The sequence below is a fragment of the Siphateles boraxobius genome, unplaced genomic scaffold, assembly GCF_051911475.1.
Source record: "Siphateles boraxobius isolate OS27281-9 unplaced genomic scaffold, OSU_SipBor_1 20, whole genome shotgun sequence".
NCBI lineage: Eukaryota > Metazoa > Chordata > Actinopteri > Cypriniformes > Leuciscidae > Siphateles > Siphateles boraxobius.
In genome coordinates this window covers 13,420,461-13,447,870 of record NW_027508811.1, presented here as the reverse complement: position 1 = coordinate 13,447,870, position 27,410 = coordinate 13,420,461, and the positions used below count along the sequence as shown (strand labels likewise).

At 37.5% G+C, this 27,410-nt stretch overlaps 1 protein-coding gene across 11 annotated transcripts in view; it reads right to left on the bottom strand.

Annotated features, from left to right (window-relative positions):
• The window catches only part of kcnq5a (potassium voltage-gated channel, KQT-like subfamily, member 5a), a 150,253-nt gene that overhangs the window by 28,317 nt on the left and 94,526 nt on the right, over nt 1-27,410 (bottom strand). For all 11 annotated transcript variants that reach the window (XM_077236955.1, XM_077236951.1, XM_077236957.1 and 8 more), the window contains 5 exons: nt 9,618-9,708; nt 7,193-7,319; nt 3,129-3,304; nt 2,373-2,498; nt 1,139-1,249 (listed from right to left, as the gene is read on the bottom strand). In XM_077236955.1, the coding sequence (XP_077093070.1) occupies nt 1,139-1,249; nt 2,373-2,498; nt 3,129-3,304; nt 7,193-7,319; nt 9,618-9,708 (631 nt within the window). The remainder of the gene's footprint in view (nt 1-1,138; nt 1,250-2,372; nt 2,499-3,128; nt 3,305-7,192; nt 7,320-9,617; nt 9,709-27,410) is intronic.

Sequence of the window (27,410 nt, the reverse complement as noted above, 5' to 3'; positions counted from 1 at the left end):
ATCACAGTACAAACAGTCTGCCTGGGCTCACAAAAATGCTATTAGTGATTTCAAGTTTTCTCCTAAAAGACCACAAATCCCCTATCGCTCGTAAGTGAGATCACTTAGAGAGTCAGGATAAGAAAGGTCTCATGAAATAACACCTAACCTAATGCTTAACCTTAGAACAATTTAATTGCTTGTTTGTTTTTTTTTTTTTCTAAAGGAACAGCTCATCCAAAAATGGAAAATCTCTTCTTCTTTTTTTTTTTTTTTGTCTTTTGAAACCCACATGACTTAATTTTTTTCTGTGGAACACAGAACGAGTTCTTTATATCCGATAGCAAATAGTGACCACGTTTTCAGATTTTTTTGTGAATAATGTTTTAAAGTAGGCATGAAAATGGTGTTTTCTTCCCTACTGTGTTATATATTCCAGAGTGAATTGACTTTTCAAACGAGAAGAAATGTAGAGAGGGACTTGATTTTGTCCATCAAGAATTGATCGGATTGTTGTTGTTGTTTGCTAATTCCTGCAATTTTAATTTAAGTGATGGGTAGCTGGAGGGAAAGGATTATAGTCCAACCCTTGTGCCAGTGCACATTTTCAGAAAAGAGATGTCATTGGGGATGTTAAAGCTAGGGTAGGAAATGTTTAAATACTTTTTGTTACATTGGTTGGAACTCTCTTCACATCCTGATAACAATCAATAATAGAAGTGTTCTAAATCTACATATATCTTCTATGGAAGTCCCAGGACCAAATAATATTCGTCCAATCGTTGCATTTGGTCCGAATGCAATGATAGAATATCCTACCTGCCTGTCAACTTATTTCCATACCTTCACACAATCTGCAGCAGTCAGATCAAAGCTCTTTAAGTTGTTGACTTACAAGTCATGACATTAAAGTTATACTTCCATGATATTTTTTTAACATTGGCTTCTCATATGGAAGAAAGCAAAGTTTTGTGTTTCATAAAAGTAAATAATTTGGGTTTGGAAGAACATAAATGTAAATGATGGCAGAATTAATTTTTTTTGAATATACACTATACTTTTAATTTCTATTTTTATAAACCCATTGTAATATAAAGCACTGTTTTTCAGAATATGAGTGCTACAGTAGACTCTACATATCAGTTTTTGGGTTACTCACAGCAGGCAAAGCGAAGAACGAGATGCCCAGCAAAGCAAAACCTGCAGATAGAAGCCGTCCGGTCCAAGTCTGTGGAGTCTTATCCCCATATCCAATGGTGGTGAGCGTGATCTAAAAAAAACAAAAAAAACAAAAGGTGTTTAAAAGTCTAGGGTCATATTGCTAAACATAAAATTTTGACTTCCCACAGGCAGACACCATTGACATATGCGTCTGGTTGCAGGACGGCAGTGTACTTTTAACACTCCACATATCACCTTCACCCATGAATGAGGAGGAGTAGTAACCTCTCACATTCTAATTCGATCTACATAATGACCAAACATTGATTGAATCCTGACCAGGTTGCATTGGAAAATCAAAGGCCACCATGAGGCCACACATACACTAAATTCTGTCTGTTATGCCATACTAAACAGCCATAAACACCAAAGATAAACCAAGCTGCATTCTAAAGTTACGGCCACACAGACGCACGGTATTAGACCCATCTTTCAGCAAGAGAAATACTTTGGTGGCTTGTCATAAAAAAAGATCAGTCTAACATCTCGCACTCCTTTCCACACTCATAAGTGAGCGCTTTGGATTTTTGCAGGCAGGGGATACTTAAACAAAGGCCTGGCCAAAGCAAATTCAACACATCCAGTAAAAGTGAGTGATTTGTCAAATACAAAGAGCACTGCGGCCTTTCACAGCACATTGAGGCATAGAGTAGGAGTGAGGGAGCTCACACACAGCCAGACTCCCGTTCTCCTGTTTTCCTCCTCGGAAGCCTGCCTGTCAGCTCCAGACGCTGGCTTGGGCTCAACCCAGTGTAAATACTGTGTGGCAGCTTAATATTGGCCCACTGCTGGTTTGTCTGTGCATCTGAGCTCTACAGCAGAAGACTATACCCTCAACTGACCTCACAACTCTTTGAAACAGCTCCATTTATGCTTGGTAGGAGCTGGAAATTACATGCATTGATTTGTTAAGTCAACTGGTGAGGAACCATGACCAGTCTTGCTGTGTGTACCACAACAACTAAACCCTGTCACGGCCAATGGTTGTAACTCATTTATTTATTAATGCATAAAATACAGTGAGACACTGGCAATGCATAATGAGCATCCTAAAACCACACTGAGAGGATGGATTCTATATAGATATTATGAAATATGAAAAAGTGGGTTTTGCACAAATACGGTTGAGGAAGAGTTAAAGGATGACATTAAGGCATTTAAGGTAGACTTACCGTACCCCACCAAAGAGCATCGGCGTAGGTGGCAAACTGTTTGTTAAATTCTTTCTCCACCAAGTAGACCAAAAATGAAGAAAAGATCAGCACCAAGAAGCCAATGTACCAGGCGGTCACAAGTTCCTGGAACAAATATCACAATATTAAACATCCAACAAATTGAGACATATCTACAAACAATTATGAATATTTCCAGCAGAAACTTAATTATTAACCTTCAATTCAATTTGTTTTTTAAACATTTCTGGTTTTAAAGAGGTTGCGAGCTGAGCATCAGAATGGGAGACCAGTTTAAACCAGATAAAACCATCATTAGCTTGTTAACAAGCTAAATCAGCTAAAAAAAACAGGCAGGATGACCAATTTAATCCAGGCTGAATTAGCAAAGACAAGCAGAACCAGGTTGGTTTAAGCTGTTTTTTGTTTTGTTTTGTTTTTTTAGTATGATCAGAGATGTCAGGAAAATGTAAATGCTTAAGCCTGGGAGGAGATAGAAATAAGTAACTCTGCTATTATGTCGACCATAATGATTCATTGCGGGGACCCCTAATCTCTCCACTAAATGTCGGGTAACTGAGGACTGAGGAAGCTTGTGGTTTGGCTGCAGCCTGTGGATGGAGTTTCAGTCCAAGCGGTGCTGGAAAGAAAGGTTGATTGTGGGGTCACATGTCTGCCTCGACATGAAAACTCACACGCAATGTCATGACCTGAGCTCATTTACAAATTTTTGCCATCAAATAATATTCAGTATACCTTGCTGTGAGCGTAGACTACAGATCCAAGCAGTTTCCAGGTACCGCCTCGCCTGTCCATACGCACCATGCGCAGGATCTGCAAAAAACGCAGACTGCGAAGTGCAGATGTGGCAAAAATATTTCCCTGGCTACCAGCTGAAACCACTGCGATGGATGCAATGAGCACAATAATGTCTGAAACACAAAAGAGAGAGAGAGAGAAAAGATTCAGTGATAATTTCTACAAGCTTGTAGAACAATATAAATATATTGATAATTGTACAAGGACTAGGACAACCCACCACCCATTTCAAGAGCAACAAAGCCCTTTTACCTATAAACTAAGCTTGCTGTATTCCTCAGTAGTTTCAGATATCAGGGACAGAGATATTACAATTAGGCTGTTTCACTTGTTTGTTATGTTGTTGACAGAATCACCGAAGTGGCCAGAAGGCGATAGTGGGGCGTCCAAAAGGAAAAATGTATCTTTATCTTTAATTTCAGATACATTCAACCATAAATGTCTCTCAGTAGCCACATTCACTGCCATCGACTGCCCAATACCGCGTGCGGTCTCTTTGGTGGCTCTGAGAGATAAATCGGTGGCCAGACGCAATTCTCGAATTACGTCGGGCGCTGCCCCCTTGCTAGTCTCCAGGTCCCTCAGCAAGTCAGCCTGGTATGCTTGCAGAATGGATGTCATGTGCAAACATTCCGCGGCCTGACCTGCAGCAGTATATGCTTTTCCCACTAACATAGATGATGTTTTTAAAGGTTTAGTTGGTAGCATTGGGGACTTCAAGGACAATGCCGATGCTGGAGAAAGATAACTGGCCAGCGGTTGTTCTGTTGGCGGCATCGTCCTATAACCATATTCCTTCAGCCCCTTAAAATCAAAATAGACGTGGACCTGGGGGCTGAGTACTCTGGAGGAATATGGTTTGTTCCACGACCTTGATAACTCTTTGTGTAGGTCATGGAAAAAAGGAAGTCCCCTTGGTGGAGGTACAGAGTTGGATGATAGAAAGCGCTCGTCTAATAAACTTTTGGGACGAGCACCTTGCTTCTCGGCTGGCCATTCAATATTTAACTTAGACACCACGAGAAAGTACCTACACCAGCTCCTCATACACTGAGGAAGAAGCTGGCATTTCTTCTTCCCCGATATCGATGCTCAGCGCGTCTAATTCCTTGGAACTAGACAGTTGAAGCACCGGTGCCTCTTCCAAAGTGGAAGGAACCACAGGGCGGGCTTCCGACTCCAGAGAGAGAGCACTGGATCTCATGGGTAAAGGCTGAGAAAGGTCGGGGCCCGTCTCAAACCCCGCCGCGAGATCCATTTGCGATCTCCACGATATGAGCTTCCGTGCTGCCTTGGCAGCAGCGGGGCCCGAACCGCGGGGAACGCTCACCTGAACACCCTCCTCAAAGAGTGACAGGAGAGAGCAGAGTGTGCAAAGCGGCAGCCTCTCACAATGCTCGCAGTCAGCCCCCTCGAAGGCTGACATTGCATGCTCCGCTCCCAAAAAGATTACACACAGCTTGTGTGTATCCCCACCCGTAAGGAATCGAGGGCAGGGAGGAACACACTGCTTGAATAACTGTTTGGACGCCATTTCTCATATATATTGAAGCTGCTTAGTGTAACGTGACAGACAACAATAAATTAGACAGATAGAAGGTGTTTCTCAATGTCAAGGAAGGATCCTCGGAAGCCGTTATTTCGAGGAAGCTACGTCATCGACAAGGACTGTTCCAATGTCGAGGATCCTCAGAATTTCAACCAAGGACTGAGTCCTTCGTTCGAAAAATATCCCATACACAGGAAAGGATGCATATGTGTAGCCTTCGCGCTCTCAAATCATCCACAATCCTATGCGCCAACTTTGCTATCTTGTTCAAAAAATTAAAATGTCAGACGTTAGCGGAGTCGGAGCAATAACGGGGCACTATGCTTGTATTTATTCTTTCCTGGTTATGACGTCACCCGCCCGTGACGTTCATTCTCACCATTGGACTAGTTGACAAGTGCTCAGACGCATTTACACAGGGGCGTTCCCAAAGCATCAATGACGCATCGCGAGTTCCCTTGAAAGGGAACTCATGGTCATAGTAAGGGGCGTGACATTTCCCGAACACGCGCCAAGCGGTTCCAATCACAACACATTGGGCCAGCTAACCAATCACAGAACATTTCGAATTTCGGAAGGAGGGGCTTAATCAAAACAGGAACTAAATGGTGCGTTTGAGTCAGACTTGGGAGACAGACTACAGACAGGTGCTGTAATAATGTAAAATATGTGTAAAAGAATTTGTTTTTTGAACAATCAAGCATGAAAGCATATTCAAATTCATCCAAAAAAAAAAATGTGGTAAATCAGGGGCCTATACCATGAAGCCGGTTTAGGTGGCTAGCCAGGTATGTTTCAGTTCAGTTTGCGCCAACCCTGGGTTTTAGGCACCATGAAAGTGGCTTGGCTTTTAGCAGTGTTCATCGCCATAGTAACTTACGCTCCACGGCTAACCTGGTCCGGGGCAGGTTATGTTCCAGGTAAGAGGTTGCAAACCGAACTTGGACCAATCAGCTGTGAGCAAAGTGACACATGTCTTTTCCTCTTTCATACACAGCTTTTTTTCTTCTTGCTGTGCAAATTTGTGTAAATTCTTAATATTTGAATACTTTTATTTAATTAGTGAAATGCGCTACTTCTCTCGCGAGAAATGAATCGCAGTTTCACTCTTTCTCAGCATGTGATTGGCTGTTCGCTAATGATGTCACACCTAAACATATAAAACGTTGTCGGGATAATTCTGGTTCATGTGGCTACGCTGAAGCGATAATAAACTCTATATTATAAATCTTTCAAGGCTTGTACCTTGGAACCTATTTCATGGTTTGCGATCTCAAGCCACCAGGCACTGTTTTGTGCAAATGAGCGGCCGGATCGCATTAATAGTTTTCTGTTAGAAAGTTGTCGTGTTAGTTAAGTTAATAACTAATGATCGTTGCGACAGAAGGGAATCAATCAAAACTAACTTTAGCTAGACAATAACTTTATTCTAGAGCTGCTGTTAATCCAAAACAATCTCGGTTACTTTAATTTCCTATTATCACTGTAAAGCTGCTTTGAACCAATCTATATTGTTAAAAGCGCTTATATAAATGAAGGTGACTTGACTTGACTTAAACTCCTAAACTCAGGATCAAAGCCTGAGTTGACAGAGAAAGTTGATGATCAGCATCATGGTACCAACAAAGCCTGGTTGGATTGGTTTGGTTTTGTCAACTCGAAACTAAACTGCAACCCTGAGTTTGTTCCACTACCATCATGGTACAGGCCCCAGGTCACTGCCAGAATGTTTCTCAATTAATTAGTTGTTTAAACCTATTTATTTTTTTAATCACTGAATTTTTTTAATTGTTGCTGTGTTGCCATGAAAAAGTGCTGTATGAAGTTGAAGATAAATAGGTTTATATTAGTGTGCAAAGAGAACAAATAACAGAGGATGTGGGTAATTATCACATAAAGTCAGTGAGCTTCATTAAGGGTCTGTCAGTGTATATAATATGCAAAGAACTTTACACAATTTCTAATGGGACATGCTGAATAAATGTGCTAGGCAGAGAGGGGAAATTGTTTCCTTTTTCTTTCTGTTTCATAATTCAGAGTTAGTCAAAGTGCTGATGGGGTTCTGATGGGACTCTGTCTCTTAATGAATGGAGATGAGGTCCAGTGTGTGCCACACGACTCTGATATATTCACACAGGAGCCTAATTACCCTCATACAACACAATACCACATATACGCCACTAGTGTAATAAATATAAATAGCACTATTTACTTATTGCCTTTAATCCTTCATTGGTAGATATTGCTCGTTTTCCTTTAAGAGGGAATTAAAAAAAGAACTCTTTCACTCATTTTGTATGTCTGAGTCAGTTATCGATTCTGGGCAGAGGTGTTATCATTAGCCTATCGAGCATCCGTCAACATCCACACCCATGTAGCAGATTCATCACTCTCTACAAACACACATACACGGGTGGAGAGCACACTCACAGAACACGTTTTTTTACCTTACCAATGACACAGAATGGTTTTCTAGCAAAGCGCAGTCGTCCTTGCCATCCCCTATAACGACAGCAGCATCCAGCCGACCAGATGCGAATGATGTACTCAAGACCGAATACAACAATCATCACAAACTCCTGCAAATCAGAAAAAGACCTTTCATTCACCACTTAATGGATACAATTAATACAATATGGCAATGGATTAAAACTATCTCACAAAAAATAAGTACAGAATATACTTATTGTATATATGCTGTGGGGACATTCCATAGACATAATTAATTTTATACCTTCTATCCCCTACCCCTAAACCTACCCATCACAGTAAACTTTCTGCATTTTTACATTTTCAAAAAACATCACTATGTATGATTTATAAGCTTTTTTCTTCATTGGGATCAAAAAATGTCCCCACAACGACAAGGATTTTGGATATTGCTAACTTTGTGAGAACATTTTTCCCCATAACGTAGGGTTTACCATGACCATAAACAACCTGGTTGCTAGCTAGTATAATCTTGTAATCCATTTTTTGTTATCAACAATATGAAGTGCACTATATATATATATATATATATATATATATATATATATATATATATATATATATAAATAATTTGTTTCTGCTGTGCAGCCTCTCAATTTTCCATGTAATCATAGTTGCCTGAGTAGTGGCCAGCCTGTGCGTGCAATGCCACAAAACTTTTGATAAAAGGAAAATTTAAAAGATAAAGAAGAATTAGGGAAAATCAATAAATTCTGAATTATTACTGGAGTTTTCATGTAATCATGTAAAACATAACTGTATCTGATTATAAGTATTTTAAAATACTAAAAGTATATTATATTTTAAAATGAACAGAGGAAATTTTCTTTTGTTTTAGTTCTTCTCAAGAATCAGTGCTGGCTATACAGTACTTTGCATCTCTAATATTCATAATGTTTATGTCTAAATATCAAGTACTCTTTGCAGCTGTTGATGGACAAATTAACCTTTTCACAGGTCATATTTCACGTTTGCCCCATCTCTAAGGGGCAAGAGGCCTGAGATAGGCTTTAAACTGTCCTGTCCTAATCCACTGTGACAGGCGGGCTGAGCTTCCCACAGCTTGACACAACACTGTTTGCTTATCCTGAGTAATATCTGATACGGAGGCTGTGTAGGTCCTACTTTCCCACCAGTGGGGTACACACCATCCTCTTCTGCTTTCAGGTCAGCTCAGAGTCTGTGAATGTCTCTCAATACAGACTCTTTATCTGAAACAGGAACACCTTGGCCCAACTCCACCAAGAGTCCAATGGGACGAAGGTGCTCAATCACTAAAAGCACCATGCTGCTTTCTGTTGTCACCTGAGAGGATCCCATCAGCCAGCAAAACATCTCAGTAAAAGGATGAAACTAATCCGTGTGATCGTCTTTTAAGGTGAGGTACTGAACAAAGTTTTTAAAGGAATCTTGGAACACCATATTAGAGCAACGTTGACATTTGACACCTTGTTTTGAGAGTAGTGATCCCAACACTATAGTTTTCCTCTGTAAAATTATCATTATAGTTGTAGTAAGTGGACTCCCCTATTCTCATAGAATTAGAACGATTATATATACTGTGTGTGTGTGTGTGTGTGTGTGTGTGTGTGTGTGTGTGTGTGTGTGTGTGTGTGTGTGTGTGTGTGTGTGTGTGTGTGTGTGTGTCTATATATATATATATATGTATATATATATATATACACACAGCTAGTAAAGATTACGGTCTGTAAGATATTTATGAATATTTCTTTTACATAAGAGAATTGCAATATATGTATATATTATGTATATTTAATAGTGTGAAATATTATAATACATTTCTACAAATATAAACAAATATAAACAAATAAACTGCTTTCTATTTTAATATATTTTAAAATGTATTTTTTTTTCGTGTGATGACAAAGCCAAGACATTATGTTTGGTGCTCAAGAAACTGTTCTTATTATTCATGTTGAAAACTGCTGAAATGTGCTGCTTAACATTTTTGAAACCAGAATACTTTTTCCAATTTTTTTACATTAAAGTTAAAATTGACAGCTTTTATTTCAAATTTAAATCTTTTGAAACAATATAAAGTCTTTACTATCATTTTCGCCCAATTGAATATGTCCCTGCGGAATCAAAGTATTAATTTCCTCCAAAAAATAAAATTGTACTGACCCAACACTTTTGAACTTTAGTCCCTGCTGACATCACTAAGGCCATGTAGGATAATCTTAACAAATAGAGCCAAAGCTGTCGCAACAGTTTAAGCAAACTTTTTCCTTTTTTTGCATTTGTATCATGTTTTACTCTGAAATACATCATTACAGAAATAAATGGGTAAAGAGCAATTCATGTTGAGTGTTTCAGGTGTGTCCTTTGGCTGTGCATACAGTACAATAGGCTTGTGTGCATCTCACCAGAATAAGGAGGCAGTGATTGGAGAGGTCCATATGAGCAGGAATGGTGGAGAACACAGAGAGAACCAAACAGCCGAACACCAAAGTGAACCTGCCAGTGAACAAAAACAGGAAAAACATTAGTAACTGTATCCTGTTCTGTGTGACTTCACCTGAGCAACAGCGAGCTGAGATGGTTTCATTGTTCTGGAGTGAAAGCACCTTAACAAATCCTCAAGATGGACCCCATTAAAGAACATAACAGAATCTGGGAGCTTTCAGAGTGGCATTAGATCGCAAACAAATCCGGTGGTGCTTTTCTACAGACCTGAATGACATGCTGCACATACAAATCATCACTTTCAGCATCACTGAAGGTGCAGAATTTTGCTAATGATGGATGTGTGTCTTGTACAACTAGTATATCACATCGCACACCCTCTGGCTCTCTGCTATTGTCTGAGAGCCATTTACAGGAACATACAGTACAGTACGCTTTCTCCTGCTGCCTCTCTATCTGCCCTGTTTCCTCTCTCTCTCTTTTGTTCTCACCCTGTATAAACAGGCTATTAAGAACATTGGCCTGAGGTGGTTGAGAACAGAGATGGACTCTTCATCTTCAGAAGCAGATGCAGCTGTGCGAGACGTGCAGCCGTATGCGGTTATGTGCTGTCTGAGTGAACTAGCAGGCATCACAATGTCTTCCAGCGAATGCTGTTCTTATGTGTCTTGTAAATACATTGTGTCTGGAAGGTTGTTTTTTTTTACACATCCAACACTGTCTTCTGTATTTAACCTTTCATCTCCACCTTCCTCTTATTTGAAAGGGACCATATTCATATCCACCCCCCCCCCCCCCCCCCCCCCCTCTCTCTCTGAACCTTAGGCCTGTTTGACCAGTGAAAGCAGCTTCATTACAGCTATACCATATACCAACATTAACTGTTGTCACTTTGAACATAAGCAATGTGGTGCTGCATAGCACAATAGTAGATCTAAAAGTTCCAACATAGAGCCTTTTGCTATGTTTGCTCTCTGTATTCATAGTCGTTCGATAAATAACATTTTATATAAAGCAACATACTCCAGTAGGTCTGCATGCAGGGTAGGCACCTGCGGAGTACTGAAGAGGGAGCTTCTGGAGCAACTAAAGGGGGCGATGATGTAACACAAACTATCCCCAGCTAGAAAAACATATGTGGCCCATTTACGTATTTGTCAGACCATAAACAAACCTGTCTCGCTACAAAAACTATGAAACTAAAAGCTACTGAACAAATACAGATGGTAGAGCATTGAATAATAATACTACATAAAACAAACAGGAAAATTGCCCAGGCCAACATATTCGAAAATTCGACACAAATAAACACGTTTTAACCCACCACATATAAATACGTCTTAGATACTAAATTTCAGCAGTTTTACCATGCAAACAGACAAGTTGCCATGATAACTTTCAAAAAATGTTGCTGAAATTTCTTTATTTTTTTTCATGTTTACATATAAACATATTTCAAATATTGAAACCTTTTTTTTTTACAAAGGTTTAAGGTTCATAATTTTACTTGTCATGCATTAAAGCAACACATTCAGGCTTGTGTTTGGTCTTACTGTAAGTTATTTGGCTTATATTTACAAAATGAACAAGAATTTAGGAACAATCAAACCAGGATATATTAAAATAAAACTTATTAGTCCACAGATACATTTTATACAGGTTTATTTCAGTTATTGCATTCAACAAATTATAACAATTAATAAAAGACAAAAATTTAAAGCATTGCAAGGTACAAAGGAAGAACACAACAAAGTGAAATCATTATATAAAACTAGTTGAAGTTGGCTTCATCCTAACATTACACAAAGTGAATGCCTGCAATCATTCAGTCAGGGCGACAGCACAAAATGTGCAAACTAATAAAAACATTATAAACTGTTACGAAACAATAAACAATTGTAGTTTAGGCATAAGTTTGTTCAATGCTGAAACTATATTTACCTTTTTTTGAAGAATTGTAATGCTGTTTTTTTTTTAGCAGGGTATTTCCCTAAATATTTGAATGATCACTCTATAATTTTTAATGCAGCAGCATAACCACTGAAAAGCCTGAACTGAGCATACTTAAGGTAAAATACTTATTTATTGACATTTCACTTGAGACTTAATGACATAAATAAATAGTATAATTAAACTTTATTTGGAGTTCTTCTTTATTGCACTATGCACATTTCTATTAAGCATAAAATGTGTTTTATTATCACTATTAGTAAGGATAGTATGATCAATGTATAATATCAGTATTTAAATGAAAGCCATTTAAAATATACTGTACCTAAAGTATACTTGCAATAGTTCCACTTTAGCACAATCAAATATACTCAAGTATATCTTTAGTTGAACCTCAGCACTACTTCCAGATAACTAAACTGCATTAAGTACAAAATCAGTTGTTCCAATTTAGCAGACTAAGTATATAAATTTAGTATACCAAAAGTAAAATTGCATGATAATTATAGATGTATATTTGTAGTATACTTAGCATAAAATAAATGTATTTCAAACATGTTGTGGAATATTTATTTTTCACTATAGGGATAAAAGAGAGTTTGAAAGGTGTTTATTCGCGATCAGTGTCTCTGTCTGTGATCAATAACAAACAAGTTGTGGTATTTGTCTGTAACTGTGTTAACAGCTGTTATCAAAGTCCTGCTGACAGCACTAACCTGTTCTTCTGACTTTCTTTCTCTTTTTGTCTGTGAGACAGTCTGTCTGACCTACTCCTCACCCTTTTAGTGCTTGGCTAACACACGCACACCCACACGGGCCAGACTCTTTCAGTTAGTGTGAGGGCTTCTGTGAATCTCATAATACTTCATGGTATTAAAATCCCCAAAGACTGAATCGTGACAGAGTCTATGAGTCATTGCAGGATATAGCGCTTTCCATATCCTGGTGGTAAAGCAAACCACAACTATTAGCTACACTCAAACTGGTGTCGTGCTACTCAACTAGAACATGTTTATCGCATTTAAACATGCATACAGACAAAATGTACACACGCACACACAATAAGCCTAAGAAAAGGGCTTCTGCTACAGTCATTACTGTAATCCAATAAACATGCAAAATGGTAGCAGCAACACAAAAACAGTAGTCAGCTTGAAAAGTACGAGACCAATAGTGTAATGGATTTATTTTCATATTCATAATATATTATCACCATAACAATTTGAGTAAAAAGTTGAATAGAAAAATTTACATACATTTCAGAATTTCAAATATTTCTTAATATTTAGTTTGACCCCCTTTTGCTTTAATAACAGCAACACTCAAGCTCCATGAACTCCACAATTTTTTTTATCATGTGATCCAGCATGATTTGAGAGCATCATGCTTTAATTGAAGCAAGACCATATGTTAACATAAATAAAAATGTTCAATGAAAGAAATCCCAGACTTTTTGCACTATACGTGCACCCAGACACATCTTTCAAGAGCTATTTGAAGCACACAGATGTGGTGGGAAATGAAAATATTAGACCAGGAAGGAATGACTTTTTTAAACAAACAGCTGCAGGTACCAGAGCTCTGCTAAACGCTTAGGCCAGACAATGTGTCTTTCAGCATTCAGAGCCGTGTGGCCACAGCGCCAGGCTCCCACAGACTCCGACATCTGAGCTTTCAAACCTCTGAACCCCAGAGACTTTCTTCCATCGGCAAGACAAAACACAACACCACTTACTAATTCTGCACTCTCTGGGTGTAAATGTGCATGAGAGTGTCTGTATGCAAATGTCAGCTTGCAGTTCTGTCTTACTGCTGTTTTACGATGCAACGGAGAAATAATAAAGACGGAAATAGTACAGTAGCATATAATGGGCTGCACACCTGTTTCTGTTTGCCCATGTGTGTGAGACTTTCTGAGATTGCATTGTTTTTGAAGCAGGTTCTGAGGGATTTGAGGAGCATTCAGGCAGACAATGATGACATGCTCAGAATTGGAATTTCAATTATTTCCCCATGAGTCTGGCCACCTGCAGTGTGTACTGTCTGACCAAACATGACACGGTAGAGGGCGTTGTTGCGGTCTATCACACCAAACACACAAAATCAGCTTATGTGAAGAAAAACCTTCAATGAAACTGTTTATGAAAGCACACAGCAAGAACAAAGAGACAAGACACGTAGAGGAGATGAAATGTGGTAAGAAAAGGGATGAGAATAAATTAAGGGAAAAAAAGAGAAGAGAGGAGAAAAGAAAAGACGAGAATGTTAGGATAGTCCTGCGTTTCAGAGAGTTGGCTGGTTTAGAGGTCAGTCTTTTGCGTTTATGACAAGATGAAAATGATAATTCATTTTCCATTGGATTAATATAAAATATAACATGAGTAATTCAGCGTCCACAACACAATACAGCCTAAATTATAATGGCTGTTCTCTGAATTATTGAATGGCTTGTACAAATAGCCTGTGGACATCTGGCTCTGATTTGGCTCGAGTCTCTAATGGTTCTCCTCCGTCTGAACAGGAAGGTCTGGACACTGGCTGCTGTTTCCACTGCGGCTGGAACAGACTGTTGAACACAACTCAGACCTCTGACCAGAGCTTCACACAGGCCCAGGGTTAATGACAGCCATAACACTCAATCAGGAGGTGGGTTTTATTATGTCACACAGCCCTGACATAATAAAAGCCACAGGTTATATATAGGGGTCTGAATGTTAGAATTTGTCCCAAAACATTAAGGGAACGGCTGAAGTCGCTACAGTAACACAACAGAGCAACTTATTTTTCACAAGGGGTTTGACTGACAAAACTGGAACAGTACGTTCCACTTTGCAAAAATTCAGAAAGCATGTATAAGTGAGAGAGATGACGGATCAGTATCAGACAGAAGGGAACGAGCTTGTATTATTTGCACTTCATGTCTTTGTGTGTAAGATTGTGTGCTTATTTAATAACATGATACTGACTGTATAATCAGCCATTATATGTGTAGATGTTTGTGTTAATATTGAGCCAATTTAAAGATTTTTTTTTTTTTCGGTCTGCTAGATTCCCAGGCATTCCTCTGGCTGGCTGAATGCAGGCCTGTCATGAGTAATTAAGGCTGTCATCTAACACTGTACATTGCTGTTCCATGTTCATTGAAGCCAGTCTTAAAATCCCCCTGTAGTCAAAAATGTTATCCCTTAAAACTCATCTTTGATCACCAAAATTACATATTTAAAACCTATTTATTTTTCTATAATATTTTCCTTAATAAATAAATTCGCTTGAATGAAACTCTACACCCCTGTCTCACTTAGTATAAGCGGTTCTATGATTATGCAAATTAGCCCCACCTCCACTCACTCACACCAGCTCAGAGATCTACACGTTGACGTGATTAGTTTTAAAGTAGTTTGTGATGTCAGAAACACCAGCGATTTCAAACCACAATTTTGTGACTATCTTTGGTACACTGCAGTTTTAAGGAGAAAATACTCAGCAATGGTGCTGACTTGTGAATTTGCATATGGTTTGTCTAAAAGCATATTAAAAACACCACAAAGACATATAAACAACATTAAAAGCTTGATTTTCACCACAGGGGGACATTAAGAACAAAAACTTGCAATAAAGCCCAGGTGAGGCTTACTCGAAACTGGCAATTACTGTGTTATATGCAACCGCACGATTCACTTAAAATTAATTTTGTCATCTTAACCTGGTGCTGAAAAGTTTCCTCTGAGAATTTCAGTTCTAAATTCTAGCACACCACTGTACTGGTGTATAAGAAATTTAGAGAGCAATTAGATTTGCTTTTCATAAAGAAAACAGGGTTTGCAAATTTCAGCCAGCTGCTCAGAAGAGTTACAATTACTATAGCATTCAAGACCAATCAAAATTCAGTATACAAACAATTCAGCAAATAGTACAATGAAGACGTCATCACTTCAGTTTCTTGAATGCTGAACATTCTATTCTATTTTAATAGTCAGAACAGTATAAAGTCAAAGGGAGATTCTCAAAACAATCTTAAGTCCTTAAATAGAAATTTGTTCAGTATAAATGGACTCTGGTAAGCAGTTTGGGCTGAATTAACTGTAGACGTTTAAAACTTGGGTAGGGGTTAAGAACAAAGCCAGAATAATTGAGGAATATCAATATAGTGTAGCCATGAATGCACTATAAAAAGAACACAGGCCAGTCAGGCGTATGCTTACAGTTTGCAGGAAAAGAGGAGCTTGTTGGAGTTTAATTGTTCTCAAATTGCACTAGGGATTTTTAATTAACTGTGTTAACTGCTAGCAAACAGACTATACAGATATTTGAGGTGGCAGTGTGCAGAAGTGATCAAAGATGAAGCCTAAAAATAGCTTGCTAATGTTTGAGATAGAAGTCTTAATGCTGTTGTATGCAGGCCTCCAGAGAGGCATCACAACAACATAAACAAATACACAAACTACTTAAAAAATTCCTGTACATCCATTGTGAATCATGCCTCATAAATGTAATGTTTTGATCTACTGTTCTTCCATCAGCAACGGCAAAGCATATATGAGTATTTTAAAAAGAGGACAACCACTGATATGCGTATCAAAGAGAAATGCAGGGATCCACATTCAAAGGGAAGAACAGATATTCATTGTCATAACTTTGAACACCAAAAATCACATCTTGTACAAAATGTAAAAAAAATACTCTTTGAATATATATATTTTTTACAGCAATGTGACTCCATTGCCTCAATATTACTGTTTTACTGTATTTTTGATCAAATAAATGCTCGGTGCATTACTTCCAAAACTTTTCTGCAAATCTGTTCCTATTTTCAGTATTGGGAGTACAGCCCTTAGCATCAAAGTGCTTGATATAACATTATACAGATCCTTAACGTTGCATCATCTGTTTTGCATAATATTAATAATAATAATAAATGTTTCAGTTCTTAAGAAAGTAAAATATTTGAGGGAGTAACAAAATATGGCACCATTAACAGAATACAGCTATTACTTTATTAGACATAACAGACATAAACCCTGATCACACCTGATACTCTGTAAGGTGAGAAATGATGGTCTTTTTAACATGAGCTTAGGTCTGATCAAGCATGGTGCTGTCCATGGTCCTGAAACTGATCACATTATGCCACTGCTGCATCAATATGATGTTTTGGCTACAACACACAGAGGCTGAATCAGGTTTGTGACCTTTTGTTAAAATCGAAAGGCTACCTGAACATAATAGAAAAGAACACGGTGTGTCAAATTATCACATTATTTTGGTCTGTGCTCTATCTGATTTACAGACTGTGTAAATGGGAGTACAATAGTCCATCAGTTATACATATCCTTATTTATCATATTTATATTTTATAACATCCAATATAATATTTCTATATTCTACATTCTAAACTACTGTAGCTTTGTATAGGTCTTTTTTTCAGGAGCTTTGGGACACATTATCCCAAAAATATCAGCAGAATCCCTACTACAAATCCCCCCCAGCACTTTTACAGAGGGAGACAGTTCCCTAATCTCTTCTTTATAGACCAATAAAACACAATGTACTGTAAGCCCATGAAGTTGAAACAGCCCCATCGTAACTGCAGGCTCCCATACACCACAGAAGCTGGGTTTCTTTTAGAGCCTCACTTCACCAGGGAGGAGTGTGGGGATGAGGATGAGGACATCCTCAATCCTTAAGGAGGACAGGTAGCAGGAACAGACAGGATGTTCCCCAGCCAAAAGACTATTAACTAATCCTGATGTTTATACAATCTACTCAAGTATCTTACAAGGCTGATCGGTTAGATGAAACACGCTGTTTTATTTCTAAGCAACTACTTAACAAAACAAGCCAGCCAAAGACATTCAAAGTCCAGAGAGCATCCAGCGAAAGTTCACTGAATTGAATGAAAACACTTAATCATTTAAATAATACAAAGAAGAAAATCATTTATAATCATTAATTTCGTTGAGATTATGACGGTCATTATTTAATGGTCAATACAACATCATGCCTTCTTATTGCATGTTGTTGTAGTAGGCATAAATGTAATATGATAAGTCTTTGCCTTTCAGCTATTGTGTCGTCATGTACGCTACCGTTCAAAAGTTTGGTGTTTGCATCTTATTCTCACAAAGGATGCATTTATTTGATCAAAAATTCAAGAAATAAAAAGAATTCCGCGTTCAAAAGGTGAAACATTATAATAATTTGAAATAATTTATTTATATTTAAATAATTAAAAATAGTTGTTTCTTATTTTAATATATTTTAAAATGTCATTTATTCCAGAGACGCAAAGCTGAGTTTCTGCTGAGATTCAGTCGTCATTTTTCTAGTCTTCATTGTGTCACATGATCCTTCAGAAATCATTCTAATATGCTGATTTGGTACTCAAGAAACATTTTTATTATTATAATGTTGGAAACAGTTGTGCAGCTTAATATTTTTGTGGAAATCATGATACTTTTTGCAGGATTCCCTGATCAATAGAAAGTTAAAAAGAACAGTATTTATTCGATTTTTTGTATCATTATTAAAAAACAACAACTTTAGGGTCACTTTTGACCAATTTAATGCATCCTTGCTGAACAAAAGTATTAATTTCTTTAAAAAAACAACAAGTTTGTTAGTGAACTAGTTAGTTATGTGGATATTCTCATATTATGCGTTAAATGTAGAAAAGTAATATAGTACAAGCCCAGCATTAGCTTTGAAGGAGATGATATCTGGTTATATACACAAAGTTTGCTCTTTTTGTTTTAGCTTTGTAATACATCTGGTTTCAGTAAAATATAATTTGCTACATAAGCTGTAAGATGCAACTGCTATTGGTAGTCAAATAAGTTATCCTATAACATTTCTTAGAGCACAAGGAGGAGAAATGAAAAGTACACAAAGGAGAGTTAGTGTAATGATTCTTATGTGTAGTGAACGTCACCCGCATGGCTGGGGAAACGGGGCCAAATTTCCATGATGCAGCATAGCTTGGCTTTGAAGGTGTGGGCCACCTTTTCTCCCTCCCTCCGTCTTTTCCTTTCCTTTCCCTTTTGGGTACCATTAGAAGAAGTGGGAGGAATCGGCACAAGCTGTTTTCCATGTGATGAGTACAAATCCTGCACTAACAGGATCCAGACCTTGAAGCTGGTGAGCTCTAGTAGCTGACAGGGTTCATAAACGCTCCTGGCATACAAGGAAACAGCAGCAGCGTCTCATCACCAAAAGGCCTCTCCTGTATTCCCTTGCTACCTCAGTGGGTCTCATTCTCTCAATCTTGCTCTACAGTAACCTGATGTCAGCCTGTGTCCTACAATGCAAACTATCACAAAAAGACAAATAGAAAAGAATATGGAGTGAAAAAGGTGCCGACAAAATCTTAAGAGCAAGTTTAAAGAGATGTTTTGTCTAGCAAATTAGAAAGAGAATACAAATCAAGGGTGGGAGATTTTTTTTCAACATTAAAATTGATATAAATGTATTAGGGAAAGTGTATATTTTATGTAATGCAACAAGCCACTATTTATATTCTTCTCCATTTTTAACCTAGTTAACTTTAATTGGTTTGTAGTGTGATTAATAAATTAATTAAATTAGTTTAATTAAAAAAAAAATTAATTTCTAAAAATATGTATGAATTCTTTAAGAATTTTTAAGATACTGAAAGCTAGACATTTCTTTGAATAAAAGTATCTGCCAAATGTAAATGTAAAAAATATTTGGCAAAATGCTGTTTAGTTGTAGATGGAGTAATCATTTCACAATGCAGGGCATGTCAACTACAAAATATACATGCAGTGAGACAAAAGAACAGATGCTTGTACATTTTTTTTTTTTACTGAGGTTCAAGATCAGCATTGAACAATGAGGAGATAACTGTATGACTGCTAATGTGTTGTGGAGGTACACAGAAGAAGAAGAGAGAAGAGGCACAGTCCTGCATGGCGTCCCTGCACTTCCACATCAGTCTGGACCCTGAAAGGAGCTTATAGCAGCCATTGAACCCCATGCAGTGGAAAGGAAGCTCAAATTCACCTGTTCTCAAGCAGCTACCCATCTACTGAAACTCACTCCACTCCATAGATATGCTCGTGCCTGTGCCCCTTTTCATCAGTCTAACATTTCATTCCCTTCCATGGATGCTTCCATGGAGGCTTTTCACAGCTCTTAACCAATGCTATCATAGAAGAAAAAAACTGCAAAATAGAAACCATATTAAAGACTAAATCATGCTGAATCACAACGACAGAACATGAATAAAAAAATCATTTGGGCAACCAAGAGGTGAAGGACTGATAGAAGAGCTGCTAGTAAGAGAGGTCATGTGTTCCTCAATAAGACTTTAGACAGATGGAAATCTCCATCATTTACAAACACTTTGAACTCATTCACCCCAGAAAGTTCAACCACACCATGAAATCCCACACTCACTGCCGCTGCTGGCGGTCTTGCTCCACTAGCTCCATTAAACACACAAATGTGCTCAAACACAAATGTTCACAGGAAAGACTCTGTCACGGCTGGCTGTGCTGTGTGTCGAGTCGACATGCTTCCTCTGGTTAACACAGGGAAATTGGACAGGGAAACAAGAAATAATCCAGGAAGAACTCTAAACATGCTTCAAGGAGGGATAAGAGGAGAGAAAGATTCATTATAGCTTAAATGAAGCTGATGCATGTTCAAGAAGGAAGATTTTCTCTCTCACACACACACACACACACACACACACACACACACACACAAACACACACACACACACACACACACACACACACACACACACACTCTTTTTTCTGTGGCGTGTAGATTTCAGGTTAAGACGTATATACGCATCTATCACTGACTGACATATTTTAAGATATGTCAGTGCAAATTTCCTTTAATTAAAACAGCTCAATAATGCATTTTAGTCTGGAACTGGGTTTAAGCCTTGCTGTGAAACCGGGGTGTAGAATAGTTAAAACGTGCCGATCTGCATAATGGTGAGTACCAATGATCAGAGTGTATGTCTCACTTTCTTTTTCTTCAAATGCCTCACACTTTACTTATGGATGGGTCACAGCAGAACCCACTAAAGTGTTCTTCACATCTCGCTTTAATTGGACTGTTTACAAGCAGTGTGCCAAAACTCTATTGTAGACTTGGGGTTAATTTTCACCCCGGCTGCAGCAGTAAATCTGGCGCATCAGAGAGGGATTTTCATCACTGGAGAAACCACAAGCATCATACGAGCACATGAAAATCTAGTTGGATAACAGCAAAACTATATTAACATGAGAAGATTATGACTGAATTGTCTAAAACTAAAACAGCTGATGAGGTTTTTCCAGCCTTATCTGCACGTAAAAGAGTTTCCACTAAGTAGCAGAGTGACAGAACACACACACACACACACACACACACACACACACACACACACACACACACACACACACACACACACACACACACACACACACACACACACAGAGTTCTAGACGTAGCCTATGTCTATACAAACACTCACATGTACCTCTGGCTTTTTATGGCATTAATGATATTTTGAGAAAAAGCAGATGGGCCAAATCTGTCAAGCTTATATTGACATTGTCCATGTTAGGATACAGTAGCCAGGAAATTGTCTATCCAAGCTCTCTCGCTCCATTTCATACACATGAACACACACCTTTTGATCATAAAAATGGTATTGTTCTAAAAGTGTTCCTACCCTGTTCTATCCTAGGTGTATGGGACTTTCTTCTTTTAGCCAAACACAGTCAGAATTATATTAAAACATATCCTGGCTCTTCCAACCTTTATAATGGGAGTGAATGATATTCTAGATTTTGAAGCCCAAAAAGTGCATCCATCCATCATAAAAGTAATCCATAAGGCTCCAGGTGATCAATTAAGGCCTTCGGAAGTGAAGCGTTGCAATTTTGTAAGAAAAATATCCATATTTATAACTTTACAAAATATAAATCACTGGCTTCCGGCCGTATGCGAGTCGAGTTCTGTAGGAAGAGTGACCTCTGACCTGACGCATGACGTAGAATGTAGAGAAGCGTAAGACGCCTCTTGTGATTCAAACAAATAGGGCTGGGCAACAAACTCAAGCACCTCTTCTCTTATATCGAAATTCTCCAACATTTCTCTTTAAAAAATCTAGTTTTAGACTTCTAAATTCGTGACCGGTGTTTTGTTTTGCTCTATCCTCTGCGCTTCCGCATTTGTCAATACATCATGCGATGGGTCAGAGGTCACTCTTCCGCTGGGACTCAACTTGCATACGGCCATTACCGGAAGTAATATGGATATTGCAAATCTACAATATATGCAAAAACGCATCGCTTCGCTTCAGTAGTCCCTTATTAACCTTCTGGAGCCATATGGATTACTTTTATGATGGATGGATGCACTTTTTTTGGGCTTCAAAATCGAAGGTACCATTCACTCCCATTATAAAGCTTGGAAGAGCCAGGATATTTTTTTTATGTAACTCCGAATGAGTTTTGCTGAAAGAGGAAAGTCATACATCTCATAGGATGGCTTAAGGGTGAGTAAATTATGGGATAATTTTCATTTTTGGGTGAAAAACCTTAATGCCAAACAACACCTGCAATGGCTATAAAATGCAAATGGCTGTGGTATAATCTAAATTTGACAAGCAAACATATGGTTAGATAGTACACTAAGCTCTCTGCACAAACCCCAAACAATAATCAAGGTGTGTAAAGATTACTTATTCTTTAGATACTTAGCTGCCGTTGTCGTGTAAATGAACAGCCAGAATGCATTGAAAGTTTTCAGTTGAAAACGGTGTTGTGTAAGTGGCCCCTTAGTTAATAACTAATGATTCTTACAAAGGAAATGAATCATTAAAAACTTAAGCTGGACAATGACTTTCTTCTAGAGCTGCTGTACAGCCAAAACAATCTCTGTTGCATTAATTTCCTATTATCACTGTAAAGCTGCTTTGAAACAGTCTGTATTGTAAAGCCTTCCATATATATATATATATATATATATATATATATATATATATATATATATATATATATATATATATATATATATATATAAGCGCTATATAAATGAAGTTGACTTGACGTATTCTCTGAAAACAAGTCTTTATTACACAACATAAGAATATTAAACCATTAAAAACTTATTATACCATTAATAAAAATATTAATAATTATTATTATTGTTATTATTTAAATAAATATATATTACATACATTTAATAATTATCACCAACATCATTATCATACTATTATTATTATTATGCCAAATTGATTGTTGTTGTAAGGATGCGTTATTGTTGTTTTTAAATAAATATAATTATTGTAATTATCATCCTCATTATGATTATATGTCAAAATGATTGTTGTTGTAAGGATGCAACAACAACAACTATTATTATTATTAATATTATTATTATTAACTGTAGTGTGCCACTTCACATTCAGCGTGGACTCAGCGTGGGCAGGTGTCTTTGTTGGGTTGTGATCTTTGAGTGATCCTTACCCTTTTTACAAGTCTTGCTAAGATGAGGCGTACAGATTAAAACTAGAAGATGAAAAAACTAAAAAGCAGACAAAGCAAAAGGGTGGGGGGGGATTTTATATTAAGGGTGAGCAAGAATCCAAAAACACTGTTACTCTCTCTCTTCCCCTGCTACCACCCTCTCCTGGGTAGTGTTATTTAGTGGCAGATTTGACATAGATTGATTTGTGTCATTTCCTGAGTGAGGGAGCCATTGATCCAGCACTGACCTGTTCACCGTAGCATCTGCTTTCATTAGCAGACTAAGGGCTGTGTAGAGACCCACCCGAACAGGAGCCACAGGGAACAGCACACCTCTTTAACACGGCCATCTATCACAGCTGTTTACCCTGCCCAGCAAACACTCACTGATCAATACTGCAAGCATCACCCCTACAGCCCTGACTCTCTCGCACATGCACATATTTACGTACTCTATAGGTACTCTGTATGTACTCAACATACGAGTAACACAGCAAATACTTTCACAAACACAAGGTTATTATTTGCTTTAAATTCAACCCATAAGAATTAGTTAGTAGATGCAACATGTTTATGGATTAAAAACCCTGATATTTGAATCTTACAACAAAACTAATCCATAGGAAAGAAAAAATACTTACATGTACTGTTTAAGCTTTTAAGAGGAGATCTCAACAACGCCACAAAATCTGCTCAGATACAAGATACAAAAATATTATCATCAACTAAGGGTTAAATTATTAGGACAATGATACCTATATTCATTTTAAAGCTTTATACAATGACTTTGTCAACAATTGTTAAATGTATCTGTTTGAAGAAATTTTAAGAGGAAAAAAACTAAATGAAAATGGTCCAAAATCAACTTTTTGCCACACTGTCCAATAGACCTTATTCAGAGCAGCGCCATGGAATGTATGAAAGTGAGGCTGCGAGGGATAGACTTGCCTTGTTTCCAATGGCATCCGCTGTAAAAAAGCTGTATAATGCTCCTAGATTACTTACAATTTTCCACAGCATATTGTCGGGAGTTTTTTGTCAACTGAAATTTCTTGGAAAGATATTTTTCCAGTGTTTCATGAGCAGAACAATCCAAAAACACATTAAATAACAGTACAGCCCATTGAAGAGATGCATGTCTGTCCCTCACAGCCTCGCTTTCATTCCCATTAAAAATCAAAGATGGCGCTGCTGTGAAGGTCTATGGAAGGTGAATTGAGAAAATCTTACTGACCAAGTACATCACTGTGTGTGTGTGTGTGTGTGCGTGCGTACAGTCCTTCATTCATAGTACTAAGTAGGGGTGTGACAATACACAATATTGGGTTAACGAGAACGAAATCATTGAAGAAATCTTGACTGGAAAAATTAAAAAAAAATTTTTTTTACTTTTCATGCAACTAATCTAGGGCTGTCACTGACAACTATTTTGGTAATTGAGTAATCGTCAATTATTTTGACAATTAATTGAGTCATTCGATTTTTTTTTGGTAATAAAAATAGAACTAAGTGAATAAGCTTTAAAATGACTTAAAAAATGCGGCAATAATAATTGTTTTACATTAACTATAAAAAGCAAGTAATTGTATTGTCTTGTTGAACAACACTATTAAAATACATAGTGTATGTAGCAATGTTCAGGGAAGAAGTAGGCGGGAACTGGCGAACAACTCGCGGAAGACTGCTGGCTACCGAAAATAAATATAACGCCAGCAGCCCCTCGCGGACGACTGCTGGCTAAAATACAAATACAAATACAAAAACCAAAACACAACTAAAACACAGGCCTGTTCCTCTCTCGATCATCAACGTCGTCGCTCCTCCTTTATGCTTCCGCTCCTCCGTGAGAGATGCGAGACCGTTCTCTCACGTCCCTCGGCCGTCCTTCGCCACAATGTAATGTAAATAACATTATAAACAATCAACTTATGTACATTATTATAACAAATGCCTTCAAAGGGCACCAACAACCTGGTGATTGTTGTTGTTACACTTTACAGCATGATCAAATCCTTGTTTAATATTGGCCAAACAACATTTAATTCAAGTGTTCTTCTTTTTATGATAGAAATTCTACAGACACTGTAATTTCTTAAATAAAAACACGAGGACATCAAAATATGAAAACTCAGAGCAAGGGTTTACATTTTTATTTTGAAATCACGATGAACAATAGTTTGCATATTTAGAGATATACTGATGTATTCTCCTGTGTTAGTGTTGGTTTATAAATGAGAGCATATGCTATATTATGCTTTTAAAATTGTTTTAATATATCACAAAGCCTTAGAAAATTATCTAATGCAGTTCATGGATTCTCATCTGTGGAATGTGCCACTTATGGTATTTAATTTAACCCGAATTTAATTGAAGCATTGTGACAGACCTACACTAATCATCCTGTAATGAATGTCACTTCAGTTCTACTTTCTAAATATGAAATATCATATGCAGTAAAAGACAGAATAATATAATGCAAGCACTGTAAATGTTTTACCACAAACTCAACTCAGTCATGCTGGTATCTTGAGACAGTTTTTCACCTCGATGAGAAATATTGTCACGTTTTAATATTGCGTCACTCTCCTAGTACTAAATAAAACATGTCATTAAACACATATTTAAAATAAACCATCTTTATGTTGTTTCATTCATTTTGAAATTCAATGTGATATTATTTTAATATAAACATATAGTAAAAATGTTCATGTTAAACAATAATAATAAAACATGCTAAATAGGATTTTTACATTTATGGTACAATCCATTTTTTTTTATCAAAGCCACCAAAGCCAAAGCTTTTTACTCACATTTGGCACTTATGAAGTGTTACCTCTGGACCCTAAGAGAGACTAAACTCAATTTAGTGTCCTGAGCTATTAAATAGCACCCACTGAACAATAAAACTTTACTTTGGGAAGAGAAAAAAAAATCCCCACAAATGAGATATGAGAGAATCTGAGCAGGTGGGTTTTATACAACTGAGGTACCAGCACAAATAGCTCATAGCATACTGAATAAGGAACCGGTTATACAACATGCTGGTCTTGCTTTGTGGACTGAACGAGATAATGGATAATGTTATGCAATATTTGTTTACAGAGAAGACTAGACAAGATCCCCTTAGGCAGGCATTACATATGCAAATATGTAACTATTGAAAAACTATTGAAAATTTTCAGAAACAAGGCTTGGCACTGGAGGGAAACATAAGATAGGTGGTGTAAATGGAATATCACAAGCCTCAAAGGGTTAGCAAGCAGAGAGAAGACAATGGAAGAGAAAGAGGAAAGGGAATTGAGACATTCGCAGATAAATGAGTAGTTCACTGAAGTATGGCATAATCTACCTGCTGGGCATGGAAATCGGAGAGGGAGATAAAGTAGCATCTCTCAGGACTAACATTACGATACCACAGCTCTATTGTTGCAGGATTAATAGTCTTATATCTCTCAGACCAGACCATAGCTTCCTGGGACCTCAGTGTCCTAAAGGAGGACACTGAGATGTCTGCAGATGCTGAGTGTTTGCATCTGAGCACTGACATGCCTGACTGCTTTTGCCAGTCTCTACAAATCAAAATTTACTTTTAACTTACGGGTTGACTGGACAGGCAAAAAAAAATTGTGTTCTGAGCAACATCGATATGTGGTTTGAAATCTCCGTATAAATCGTCTAAATACAAAACATTATCAGAGACTATCCAAATACAAGATTCTTTTCTCTCTTTTTTTACCCATATACTGTTTACAAATAAGTAAACAGCTCAAGTCGTATTTTCTGACTACTAGATTACAAAACAACACTTCCAGCACCTTATGTAAAATCAGCTCACAATCAAACCGTGTGTGGGCTGATTTGAAATTACAAGTAATAATAGTGAGTCCTCAGAGTTCAGTCATTAGTGCAAATGTGGCTTTTTACATTGTGCCGAATAGATTCTCACCAACATCTGTACCTCCTGCAAACATGAATTTCATTCAGGAGCAAGCAATTAATTTAATGGAGCTTATTTAAAACAAGGCTCACATTAGTATCAATATCACAGAACCCAGAATAATGCAATTAGCTGAGCAAGCAGCGTTCCGATTCACAATGAATCCCTGCGCAGTGTTCACTGCTCCCTGTACACACTGAGCATTTTGAATGCCATAAAACGGCAACTTCAAACATGAGTCATACAGTTAAAGGGTTAAAAAAAATATATAAATAGGTCTATGCATTGCCATATTTTCTAATTTTATACAATATTCATTTGACTTAATATAATGTGGAATCAGGTTTGGGAAGTAACGGAATACATGTAATGGT